At 41.0% G+C, this 13579-nt stretch overlaps 1 protein-coding gene across 3 annotated transcripts; it reads left to right on the top strand.

The window, feature by feature from the left end:
• Positions 1-335: 335 nt before the first annotated feature.
• On the top strand, positions 336-13097 carry fastk (Fas-activated serine/threonine kinase). Of its 3 annotated transcripts, none has more exons than XM_058393910.1 (11): positions 336-961; positions 1818-1882; positions 2282-3113; positions 4553-5026; positions 5289-5437; positions 5806-6022; positions 7008-7167; positions 8724-8815; positions 8937-9582; positions 10655-10769; positions 10845-13097. In XM_058393910.1, exons 3-11 carry the CDS (start codon positions 2324-2326, stop codon positions 10929-10931), a joined length of 2730 nt encoding a protein of 909 aa, XP_058249893.1. In that variant the 5' UTR covers positions 336-961; positions 1818-1882; positions 2282-2323; the 3' UTR covers positions 10932-13097. The 3 variants fall into 3 exon arrangements, with proteins under 3 accessions (XP_058249893.1, XP_058249892.1, XP_058249891.1); XM_058393909.1 differs by having other exon boundaries at positions 1818-1897; XM_058393908.1 differs by lacking the exon at positions 1818-1882.
• Positions 13098-13579: the final 482 nt, after the last annotated feature.

Raw genomic sequence — 13579 nt, 5'->3', positions numbered from 1 at the left:
TTTTTTTACATTTTAATTAACTGTAAATTGTCGTTCTAAGATAATTACAAAAAAAACAACATTCATTAAAAATGATGTCATCAGAAAATTGACTACTGAATAGTACGTTGTCATTTATACACTTTATATCCTCGACTTCTGAAAAAAAAGAGGGCACAGAAGGTCTGCTTACGTTGAAATATATATACATATGTAAAAACAAACAAACAAACAAATAAATAAATAAACAAATAAACGATACGGGAAAACCCTGCCATGACATCTACAACCTACACTTCGGCGCGACCCTTCAGTTCCCGTGACCCTGACACGTTTCCGCTTTGCCAGTGTTGACTTCCGGGAACATGGCGGAGACCGGGGCGGCGGATTGCAGTTGCCGAAGTGCAAGGAGAGTCTGGATGTAAAGGGCCTGGGTGTGACACTACAGGACACATGTTAGCCGTGTCTCCGGTGGACAGTGGACACGTGTGTAGTGGTGTTGGAGTCGGAGTTTTGACGTTTGGTCCACGGAGCGGAGCGGAGCGCGCGCGCACACACACACACACACAGCTCCAGCCCCTGTGTGTGTGTTAGCAGCAGCAGCATTCTGCCAGGCCGTGTTATAGTGGAGCTCCTGACGCGGACAGCATACCTCTCACCCTGTCATCTCTCCTCCTAATCTCTCTCTAATCACCGCACAGACCTCCTTTTACAGCTTTTTATCATGCGCTCTTTTACTCCGAATGTTTAGCTGCTCTTCAGTTAGCCAACAGATATTGCTAGCACCTTCCCACTCGCTGGTAGTAATGCTTTGTCGAAATGACATGAGAGTGATTTTCGCGTCTTAAACTTTTACTTTCCGTTTTGTTGACAACGAGGGACTCTCCGCGGCCGCATTGTCATCTTTTCACCCATGTCTTCTTGTGTCCCGGATGGCTCCAGGCTCCATCTGCACCCTTGCGCCTTGCTTTAAACTAAACATGTGAGTAATGTAAGATTCTGATCAGAAGGGTGATGAGTTCACATCCCAGCATCTCCAGGCTGCCACTGCTGGGTCAATGAGTAAAACTTCAGCTGTTCACTTAGATCCTGTGTCTCGGTTGTATAACGTTACTATGGATTAAAAGAAGAAAAAAAATAGATATCCACATTGTAATAAGCTAAAGTTACTGGTTGCAGAAAAACAGTATAGGAAAATGTCCAACCTTGACTACATGCTCATGTTTCTGGCAGGGTGCATGGAGGTAACGTAGCAGAGTGTTTTGTTTTATTTATCTAAAAAGCACTTCGTGTCGTTTGATATTTGTTTTATTCTCTGCCGTGATGCAAACATAAAGGAGGCCGAGTTATAGCAGGTTCACTAAAGAGTAGATGTATCCAAACCCTGCGATGTCATATCTAGATACTTGAAGACATTTCTAAGATGCGTTATATGGTGATGACCTTATAAAGAGTTTGTTATGCTTTTGCGATTTATTTCGCAAGCAGGAGGAGGATTTTAACGTCCAGGATTTATAGCTACTTGTTGCTGCACGCTACAGTGCATACAGTAATGATGATATATTTACAGGATCACAGAGAAGCTCGTAATAAATAATCATTATGATGTCATACCACCTGACCCAAAAAATGTCCGATGCCTGCTTCTATAATGTTCACGCAAGATCTGTCTCCTTAAATAGCCTTTTTTTTCTGTAGATTCTTGCTTCTTGGCTTTCGCTGTATTAAGATTATTTAATTTTCTGCAGTGTTACACTGTTGTGTGTTTATACAGTGTCCCAAACATTTATCTGTATACAGGAGATAATCTCTTTTTTCTTCTTTTTTTTTTGCAAAAGGCATTTCTTTGTAAATCACACAGAGGCATCTCTCCCGCTCCTGATGAACATCTGCTGTTATGCATGTAACTTCACTTTGAGTGTGTTCCTTCAAATGATCTTTCTACTGTAGATCAATAGATTCTTCTTTTGTTCTTTCACTCGTTATTCTTAAAGGCTATCCAGTGTTATAGAGACTTTTGGGACAATGTGTAGTTTTACGGTGTTTTCTACCAGAACACATAACACAGTGAGAATGTTTGTATGGCATCTTTGTTGTTGTAGATATTCACGATTCAGTGTGTTTTATATAGCAACATATGACTTGATGTTCTCTCTTGAGGTTGAGGATGTTACACACTGTTTAACTCAAATATTTCATTCTGTTTAGGAAAAAAAACTGAGTGAGTAATGTGGTCTAGGGTAATTTGTAACATCAGTGTTTTGAGAACTAATACATTAATACTGGCTCTTTCTGGTTTTAGGTATACAGCATTGAAACTTAGTCTTGAATCGCCCCATATACCATGCTGGCTCTGTCCTTTCGCCTTGGCCTCTTAAGCTGCGGGAGATTTTCCTTGCCTGCACAGTCTTCCCGCCTTCTGGCTCCAGGTGCTCTTGCCAGCATGTATGCCACACGCCTGTACAGTGGTGCAGGGGGCAAGCCTGGTCGCCGCATTGGCCTGATGGGGGGAGGCCAAACCATGCTGGAGAATCATCACCACCCCCTCGCCCCTCATCATCCGCACATCCCGCCTCCCCAGAGTTTCCCTCCTCCGCTCTACCAGGGCCGTGTAGATGCCCACCGAACCTACTACCAGCCCCATCAGCACTACCACACCCCGCCTCAGATCCCTCACCTCCCCCCTCCACACTACCAACCCCATGCCCACATGCACCACAACAAAAAGAAGACCTGGAACTTCATCCACGAGAAGATGAGCTACGACACCTTCTTTACCATGAAGCGTCTGATCGACCGGTCACGCAGCGTGGACGAGGTGCTCCGCTGGGTCACTCAGAACCCGGGGAAGATCTCGCACAACCACTACCCTATCGCCTTACAGAAAATCGGCCAGCTCCTGGCACTCCAGCAGGCTGGAGCAATTGGAGGTGGAGGAGGAAGCCTAGGGAGCAGTGGGGTGACTGCAGAGGGAGCACTGTCTTCACCCCCTGCTGTAGGTTCGGCAGACGGCGCGACTCGACAGATTCTGGATCACCCGGATTTCCAGACCCTCTGTGACGCCATTGTTAATGACTGCTCCAAGTTTGACAACTTTAGCATCGTCAACTGCCTTTACGCCGTGGCTGCACTTGGTAAGCCAGAGGATTTGAGAGAACTTTTACTGATTTTAGTTCAAGTATCTACACTTTTAGTAATGAGATGTTAGTAGACATATTAAATAGTGTGTGAGCATTGCATAAGATACCGGTATGATTGGCTGCACCGGTCGAGCCGCACAACACACAAAGCCGCTTTCTTTACGGCGCCATTGAATACTCCTGTCATGTTAACTATTTTTGTTGGGTGCTATGTTTTCCCAGAAACAACTGCAATAAGCGATATTTTTCATCATTTTTCATTCATTGTTCATCATATTCTGCTAAAGCTACATTAAGTACGTTTGACGTTAACATTGCAATATTAGTTTTTTTTTTGTTGTGTATATGTCTGATTAATATCATATGCGTATAGGATGAGTTTGGGTCAGTTAATTAACCTGTTAGTAAAGCTGTTCAGTTTAGCAGGAGCTGAATTCACTCACACGGCCTAAGCAGGTCAATGGGCAAAATCAAGGTCAGCAAAAAAGCTCGATGTCATGTCAGTACGATAAGTCGATAACAGAATTGTTGTGACAGGCCTGCTTTTGAAACTACAATGGCTTTTTTAGATTAGAATTATCCACTGTGGGTAGAATAACTGAATTACTCGTGCTTCAGTGACTAATGTCACCTGAATACCTGACCTGTAGATCGGCTGCTGCAATCTTATTCTAGGACTCTATTTCACCATATGATCATACTGAACATGCTTTCAACACACAGTGCTGTGGGAATGTAGAGAGGTTTTAGAGAGAAAATTTATAATTCACTCTCTGGATGTCACGAAGATGAGTCTGGTTTCTCTTAAGGATTCCTTATGTCGTCTTTGGGAGATTTTTCTAGCCACTGTTGCCTCTGGCTTACTCATTAGGAATCTGGATTTCTGTAAACATGTTTTGTGTCAATGTTTTTCTCGATCACTATAAGCACATAACTGCAACACTTGGCATCACTTTTTTAAAAATATGTGATTAGTTGCATGCCAGCTAATCACATAATAATAACACAGGGTGCTTGTTAGGGGAAACTAAATCCTACATGCACAGGTCTTACATGCTAGTACTTTAGTGCATCATATGTTCAGCTTTCAAATATATTCAGCTAACAAACCTGATGCCGACTATTTTGAGTGTGTATCTCTTGCTGTTTCTGCAGCACCAGACAAATCATTTAAAATCCGTTATGTAAGTCTACAACACCCCAGTAGATTGTACAGTTATGTTCACATTGAAAGCTTTAGGTTAAAGCAGTAGCACTCAGAGTTAGATAAGGAAGTTTTAGTTTTGTTCAGTCACACTGTCTTCAGGTCAAAATGAACACAATTCTAGCAATAATTCAGTGTTTAACTTGACATGATCTTTAACTATGCAGGTTCAGCACTGTTTAAGGTGATGCGACTATTTCTGTCTGACTAAAGCTTTGTGTTCCTGCAGGGCTGCCCAGTGACTCTCGGATAGTGCAGGTGCTGGAGGAGGAGTCGCAGGGCCGCCTGTCACAGTTCAATCAGAAGGACATCTCCATGGTGTTCAGCAGCTGCATGAAGCTGCACCCATCCAGCCAGCACCAACTCATCGAGTCGTGTCTGGCAGGCTTAGAGAAGAATATCGAGCGCGAGCGTCACCCACAGACGCTCTTCCTACTGCTCTCTTACTACCGCACCAAGTGGCGCGCACTGCAGGCGGCTGACACCACCTCAGCGGAACAGCTCGTGGTCGACCGCAAGATCCTGCGCCTGGTCAAACACACGCTGGCCAGCGTCAGCTGCGTACGTGACCACGAGATGACCTTACTGGACGAGATGCTTGCGGCATGCGCCCGGGAGGCCAGCAACAAGAGCCTTGAGCTCATCTTCAGCTCTCACCTCTTCTACCAGAACAGGCAGGAGAAGTTCGTGAGCAGCCTAGCTGGTGCGTTTGGCCACTTTTAAAACAAATATAGCTAACAGGAGCGAACTGATTTGTCTTTTCTCAGCTTTTTGTTAGATTTCGATGAGTCAGTGAGACTCCAAGCTTGTGGTTATGGACATGTTTTTTGCAGCAGTTGTTTAGATTAACTTCTAGTCATGGTGTTTTACTATAACAAAGATGCTTGCAGTTAACATTCGTGAATCTGAATGTAAAAACTGTCCACTGTCACTTAAGTGAATGGCCTTTTCTCTCATTTTACTAGATGAACTGCCTAAAAAGGTCGACAGCATCACCCCTTACACCATGGCTCTTATCGCCAAGTATATCGCACGCCATCGCCTCAGAGAAACACAACTACTAGACACTATTGCAGAGTTCCTGGTCAAGAAGTGCGAGTACTTAGACAGCAAGGTGAGAAGGGAAGATATTCCTCATTTTAACTCGTTTTGGGTAAAAGTGTCTGCTAAATGAATAAATGTAATATAAAATATTAATATTAAGATGTCTAATAGGGATAAGAATCATTTGAATGGATTTGATTCTCAGTTTTTGTATTTGATTCAAAAGTGATTTTTAAAGAAATATTATAATGCTTTGAGTGTTTTTAAGTGTCATTCCTTTGTATTTCTGTGTCCTTGCTATTTTTTTAGCATTTTGAATCTTTTTTTGTGCAGTGTAACATTTAGTATGAAATTATTTGATGTACTGAGAAATCCATCATATTTGTATTGTGATGAAGCGTCTCTTTGGTGTTGACGCTGCTGTTTTGATGCTGCCAGGTGATCCAGAAGCTCGTGTTCCCTTTCAGCCGCATGAGTTATCGGCCAGCTAATGAGGCTCAGTTCTTCTCTAAGCTGGAAATGGTGCTGGAGCTGAAAGCTCTGAGCTCACCGCTGGCTACCGTCAACATCCTCATGTCCCTCTTCCAGCTTGGACACTTTCCCAGCCTGGTGCTGCACAGGGTCTTCTCACCCTCCTTTATCAGCAACGTCACCAGTGAGTCCATGGCCTTTCAAATCTCTGTGTTAGTCTGCTACATTGAATTAGTGCTGTACCACTTTAATCAGTTTTAGATTATTGATGCGTTTGAATGTTCTATCTGAACGTCTCACATATATAAACAGATGCCTGTCATGTCGGTGTGTGGTTTAGTGTTAAGCTTATATGTATATATATATATACGGCTTAAACGTTTGGGATCACTTGCATATTTCAGCTTGATTTCAGCTACGGAGGAAGACTCCATCAGCCAATCCATCTTTTGGGGTGAAATCTCATCAGATTTTCTTGAAAAATTGACCACTAGAATGTGCAGGCTGTAACTGCTGCAAAAGGTGTTTTTTTTTTTTTTTAAGGCAAAGTTTGAAGAAAACTTTAATCATTTTCTTTCATTTTAATTTAAAAATTCTATTCAGACTAATTTTGTGTGTTTCCTTGGAAAACAATACAATTTTTGAGTGATCCCAAGTTTTTTGAGCCATAGTGTGTATATATGTGTGTGTATATATGTATATGTGTGTGTGTATATATGTATATAATGTGTGTGTATGTGTGTATAGCGTCTAATGGCGTGATTGTGTTGTTATAACTGCATGATAATATGATAAATATTGAAATCACAATTATTCAGGAGCCAAAGAGTTCTGTTGCACTTGATTAGCTGGTGTAGCCTAAAGAAACTGCTTTGGTCTTTATTGTTGAGGTTATTGGGAAGCAGAGACTGGAAAATGGTCCAAGCACTGGGATTAGTCAAACGAATATAAATAGGGGGTTTGTTGTTTAATGCACCAGAGTCTAAACTGAATGAACTACAACTGATTTCTCTAATGTGGTGAATAATGATAATAATAATAGTAATAATAATAAAAAGAACAGACTTGGCATCATTAATGACGCCAGCCAGCCAGACACGTCTTTACAATGCACACCTATTTCAGCCTGTGGCACTAAGCTGAATTGTTTGCTGTGTGCTGCTCTGCAGACAGTCCGTATGCTCTGATTGTACGCCGCTATTTGTCCCTGCTGGACGCTGCGGTGGAACTCGAGCACAGAGAGTACACAGGGCCTCGTCTGCAGGACTCACACAAAGTGCTCATGTTTGATCACGCACTCACTGCTGACGAGGTCAACCGCAAGTACAGGTCAGTGCACAGCTCTTTTACTGTCAGTTGGACAGAAAAAAATATCACATTTGTGAGCAAACCAGAGATGACCCAGACTGGGTACCATAACATACATACATAACGATAAATATATGATAAGAGATGCAAAATACCAATGTTGATTAGAGGGGAAAGCCAGGAAATAAATTTCTCCTAGTGTATTTCTTTTTTTTTTTTTTTCCTTAAAACCATGTCTCATCGACCAGTGCTAAAAATTGTATATTGAAATTCCTTTTTCTTTAAAAGCAGGAATGTTTTTGTAAAATAAATCCTGTTATGTTGTTTGAATACTTCACTTTTTCAGATTTGCCCCGGTTTATTGAATTGAAATTAATCTTGAAATAATAAAATCATTTGTTAAATATACAGTGGAAGTATTAAAACTGTCTACACATCCCTGTTAAAATGGCAGGATTTTGTGATTTTGACAAAGAAAAAATTAAACCAAGATATAAATCACATCAGAACATTTTTCCACCCTCAGTGTGAAATTACTAAGAATAAATATTATCTGGAAAAACAATCAGAATTTTGGGGAAAAATAGAGAAAACAAAGTTACAGTAAACTGCTTGCTTGTGTGTGCATCCTTTTATAACTAGGGGTTTGACTGTTCAGATTGAACCAGGTTAAAAGCAAATGAAACACAATACCATGTGACAAAATATGTTATGGTTTGATGAGACCAATTATAAAAGTAATAATAATTCTGTAATTCCAAAAGGTTTAATGCAAATACAAAAAATCACATCACCAAACAGTCGAGCAATGTGGTGGCAGCATCATGCTTTAGGGCTGCTATTCTTCTGTTGAATACAATTTCCAGTTGATTTTAGTGCAGAAACTTCAGGTGTCTATTATTACACTGAAGGTGAAAAGGACCCATATCAACACAGCAATGCCTTAACCAAAAAGAGATTATTTTTGAATGACCTAGCCAGAACCCGGACCTGAATCCAACTAAAAACGTGTTGTGGCCCGAAGCAGTCTGTGCACAGGGGAGGCACTTACAATTTGATGGACCAAGAATGTTTTTGCAAAAAAAAAAAAAAAAGACTGGGAAAATATTTCCAAGTAAAGATGTGCTATGCTGATACACTCTCACCCAGAAAGCCTTGTTGGTTTAGGGGTGTGCACACTTATGTAATTAAGTTATTGTACTTCTTTTATCACTAAACAGATTCTGATTGTTTTATACACTGTAATTTCACATTGAGGATGGAAAAAGTTCTGACATGATTTATTTTGGTTTCTCTATATATATCGGTTGGCTAAAATTTAGTCACGAGTTATCAGAGGACTACATTTAATATACTTGATGAATTTGTGTCTTGTATTTTATTGTCCTCAGCACACAATGGTGAAGCAGACCTGTGTATTGTACACCTTCTTCATAATGCCAAAGCAAAATTGTGTTCTTTAATTGCGATTACAGATCACTCTCCCAGTAGATGGCAGTATATTTCTAAAATTTGTACACTACTCGCAAAGAGCTGCTTGGACAGTAGTGATCGTCAGTTTGTCGTTATTGTTACAGTTACAAAGGTCTTGTTGCCGAAGCCCTCAGGCAGTTGGTTGGAGAGCACGGTTACAAGCAAGATGAAGTTCTACCTCCTGGATATTACACAGGTATTAAAAAACATTTTGACATCCCGATGTTGAAATATCTACGTATTCACATAGACAGATGTGAGACTTATCTAGTCGGTCTCATTCTTCTGATTTCTCCTTCTATCCACCTCCTGCACAGATTTCTTGCTGTGGATAGACCATGCGGGCCGTGTTCTTCCCATCAGAGCAGGCTCTGCAGCGGTCTCATTAACAGCAGACTCTTCAATGTGCACGGTTGTGAACCCCAAATCACCAGACGGTTCCTCTTCTGTTGCTGCTCTCACCTCTGACTTCCAAAAGTTCTCTCCCTTCTCACCGCCGATAGAGGAGGGCGTCGACAAACAGCCCGAAAACGATTCCACCTTCCTGCCGCCCCACATGCAGAGAGTGGGCACCAATGGAGCAGTGCCACTGGACTACAACACCTATTACCCAGCTTCAGATTACTACACCAGCCTGGCCAAGGAGCACTCTCTTGAGAGCCAGGACAGCTCAACATTGAGCAGTCCTTCAGAATGTCTGGCTCAAGCTGGGCCAGCTGTCCCCGGGGCCACTGCACCACAGGACTCCCTCTTCCAGTTCTCCATTGGAAAGATACTGGATGACGAGAGTGGTGCATCCATTCAAGTAGGGGCCAATTCAGGACCAGACTGCAGTATCACACCTTTCTATGAAGGTGTGACCTATGAGGCAGGAGATAGCAATGCAGTTACTGCTGCTCCACTCCAGTTGCATTCAGCAAAAGCCTCTGAGATGGAGAGGACAACTGGGGAGCCCATTAAAAGGTCAGTCTAACTTCACATTCCTCAAAAACTGATCTCTAATTAAATGTATTATTATCGCGAAATTGCTCATACGCCGCCATTGAAAAATACATGCTTTAGGCTTTGCCATTAAACATCGTAAATACAATTGCACAGAGCACAAATGAGATTACGGAAGCATATTATTGCCACCTCACAGCTCCAGGGTTCCCTGTTTGATCCATTAATCCATGTGGGTTTCATCTGGGTCTTCCCAATTCTCAAAGGCATCCCCTTAGGCAGATTGGCTGCTCTATATTTTTGAATAAGTATAAGATTGTGTGCATTGTGCCCTCCACTAATTTGTTACTGGTGTCCCATTTAGTGTGTGTTCCTAATTTGCACCTGTTTGTTCACAATCCTCAATCGTGAATGAAATAAAATGAAATACACAAAGGTTGAGGTTATTGTGTTGTGTCGTTCTATCACTACTCCAATGTTGATAATAAAAACAAAAAGAGATCCCAGCTAAGATCATGTGACATTGCTTCTACATATCGTTCCATTGCCCACCACATGAATGACAGGGTTTACACCCAGTCCAGTGTCCTGAGCTCATATTTCCTGACCTCATGACTTTTTTTGTATTGCTGGTAGTATTTTAAACTGTCTTTATTGCCTTAACTTGAACAATGTGTTGCACTATTTGTATAATGCTTAATGTATTTGGCTAGTTTAATATTCCTCGCAATATATTGCTCTCCTTTTAGTCTCAGCCTCAGATGCTCTACCCACAGGCCATATACGTACTATACCTTACTCAGAATCTCAGTCCCTGCAAACTTACTGACTGTCTTATACATCCATATGTATGTCACTGAGCTTTTCAGAGCAAGATATAGTGACTGGACTGTTTGTTTAAAACAGTGGCAAGTAACTTGAATACTTTGTCAATTAATTTACATCCTTGTGTTGAAGAAAACGGTTTTTACCCCTATTATTGAAGACAGAGACACACACTAAAAATAGCTTATAAGAGTGCTGTTTCAGTTTTGTATATTTCTTAGCCCTTAATCGTGTGTTCACCTGCATCTGTGTGCTTCTCTACACGCAGGGTGATAATGTCTGTAAACGATAAATGGCACTACTGCCACAACTCGGATGTGCTCGTGGGTTCCCGTGCCATGAGAGACCGTCACCTGCAGCTGCTAGGCTACGTCATATTACAGGTAAGTCCAGTTGTGTGTGTTTAGAAGACGCTTACTCATAGCTTCACCCCTCATGAGTCTGCTTGTCTTCATCAGTTGCCCTATCTGGAGTTGGAGAAGCTGAATGGAATCGAGGAAGTGAAGCAGTACCTGCACAAAAAGCTCCTGGAGGTCCCTTTATGACGGTGGAAAAGCCGAGGAGTGTGTATGTGACCATGAGCGTGTGTGTGTGTGTGTGTGTGTCTGTGTGTCTGTGTGTGTGAGAGAGAGAGCATGTCTGCAAGCATGTGCAACGTTCTGTTTAAAAAAACATTGGTGTTTTGAGGAAGTTTGTGTGTGTGTGTGTGTGTGTGTGTGTTTACAGGATGTGAACAATCCTGTCTTTTAGGACAACTTGTGGTGACACTAAGCCGGTGGGTGGGTGTATTTAGTTCTTGACTTAGGGAAGGGTTGATGATACCTTTCTGGGCAAAATGTAAAAACAGTGGAAACAACTGTGACACCCATGAACTTCCTCCAACCTCCCAGAACACCCACAACCTGCACAACACAATCACATAGCCAGAGCTTGCTAATTTTTCTGGTGCTTATTAGTACGCAGTGCTGCTTTTAAAACGAATGATTTGGGATGAAGTCAGATTTACTGCCAAATTTGAATACAGTGAGTCAGTGTCACATTTTGAGGCATTAGTTTTGCACTGGAGCTACAAAGCTAACTAACAAATAACGACTGCTCAGCATCATGCAAACTTAATCATATATATGTATACGTTTTTGGATGAGCGCAATGATTTCGCATAAAGTGGGGTACAAAAGTCTGAGCGCACTTGGGAAAATGCTCTGTTTTGCGTTTTTATAGTTTAATACAAGTTTTCATTACGGATTATATAACTGGGAACAACTTGAGTGAAAGGTAGAATCTTTTTAAACGGTACATGAGTTTCTGAATTTCTCAGTATTTGGTTTGTCTCCAGAGTGTACCAGAGCTGGCATGGCATTTCCACACGCTTGTGCAAAACCTTATGATTCATTTTAGATCAAATCCATGAGCGTGAACACTTGTTTAGAAACAATGCAGAACGTTGAAGATTTACTTTCTTTGTTTTAGATATTTTATTATTCAGAAAACCTTCCGTTTATTTTCATGTGCCAGATTTTCAATGTGGTCTCAGACTTTTGGACTTCATCGTAGCTGGAAAGTGTATTAGAAGTTCTTTTGAAAGCAGAATTCGATTAGAAATGTTTAAATAAGTAACTGTGTTCTGTGGTTTAATGGAATAGCTGGTTGATGTATGAATTAGATTACTTTACAGTACTATCCAGGGCCAGATTCTTTGTACATGGCTTATGTAAGAGAAAAATGTTAGATTTAATAATGATGGTTATTCTAAATGAGCTTGAAATGCACCTCAGAGCTGTATTGCTGTAGCTGTCCGAGACGACCGTGTGCTCCTACAGAGATACAAATAAGACGGTTATGACGTGAAGGGTGGACGTAACAAGATCTGAACACGTGCAGAAAGTCAGTGTTGTGAATGAGAATGGTACGTGAGAAGACGGAAGAGGCAAAACAGTTAAGAGATATGTAATACACTTAAAGTCAGGAAATTTGCAATGTTCATGCTGCTTTATTTGTGGTCGGTTTTGGTACTTTCAGTTTCTCGAATGGTTTCTTTTGTGCTCTCGTCTAAAGAAAACAGTCTGTACAATAATGCAAAAGAACAGGATGACAACGGCAATATTTCACTATGATAACACTCGGCTGTATAGATAGTGAAGCACCAATGAGACTTAATAATAATCCATTGTATCCAACTCTCACTTGACATTTTCTTGAGCTGAAAACAGAAATTAACCAAAACCTGGCCAGTCTCAATTGATTTGAGGATTTTACTGACTGATATATACTCACAATATATATAAATGTACATGTATTTAACTGTATAATCTTGTTTCTGCACAAGAATCCTGCGCGGGAGCAGGTTTGAGCCCGACAACCTCGTCTTGTAGAAATCCAGGCTCATGATCCAGTCCAGCTAATTCACTAATCCACATCCTCAAATCTCAAGATTTCAGATAGCACTATTACCTTCAATTCGGGTGATAATTATGTTAGCCTCCTGGCTCTGATGTAAAACTAAATGAATTGATATAACGGGTAAAATTGGACGCACCCAGGAATCAGAAATTTATTAATAAAAGATGCCTATTTTTATAGTTTGCCATAACAGCAGATTTCAGGGGTGCTGAAATACAGGGAGAAGAGAATGTCTCGACGAATAAATATATATAAATAAATAAATAAATAAACGATCGATAGTGTAGATCGGGTAAGGAACGTAATAGTGATATATTGGCGTATGTATTAAGCACAGCAGTAGTTCTCAGTGGATTATTGTTGATTCCTGGCTGTGTTTCAACCCTTAGGTTTCACAGACGCTGTAATTCTGATCTCAGCTCACCCTGGTGCATTTAGGACTTAACCCCTTTACCCCTGAAGCCTGAAGGAAGCTGCTTTATGTCCAGGATATGCATGTTAAATGATGACACAACCTCTTGCTTCTGTGAATGAAGATTGGTTTTATATTTTGTCCAGATTGAGTGTCTTTGTCGGTACTTTTTTTTTTTTGGTATATGATTTTTTTTGCTAACAGGGTTTAGGCACTCTATTACTCGTTTATTATATCATCCCACCGCTAAGCTCTCTGCTAGTGTTTTTATCTCCATTGTCGATAATCTGTCTCTCATTAGTGTTTTAAACCATCTGGACAAGAGACAGGTATGGGGAGCCATTCAAAATCCACGAAAGACTTTTAAGGAAGAAGGACCTC

The sequence above is a fragment of the Hemibagrus wyckioides genome, linkage group LG07, assembly GCF_019097595.1.
Source record: "Hemibagrus wyckioides isolate EC202008001 linkage group LG07, SWU_Hwy_1.0, whole genome shotgun sequence".
NCBI lineage: Eukaryota > Metazoa > Chordata > Actinopteri > Siluriformes > Bagridae > Hemibagrus > Hemibagrus wyckioides.
The sequence above is the reverse complement of the archived record's forward strand: the minus strand, read 5'-3'. Positions and strand labels throughout refer to the sequence as shown.

Coding starts and splice junctions, on each gene's coding strand:
- fastk (XM_058393908.1), top strand. CDS start 2,324: ATGCTGGCTCTGTCCTTTCGCCTTGGCCTCTTAAGCTGCGGGAGATTT. Junction 3,114..4,552: donor TTACGCCGTGGCTGCACTTG/GTAAGCCAGAGG, acceptor GTGTTCCTGCAG/GGCTGCCCAGTGACTCTCGG. Junction 9,583..10,654: donor ACTGGGGAGCCCATTAAAAG/GTCAGTCTAACT, acceptor CTCTACACGCAG/GGTGATAATGTCTGTAAACG.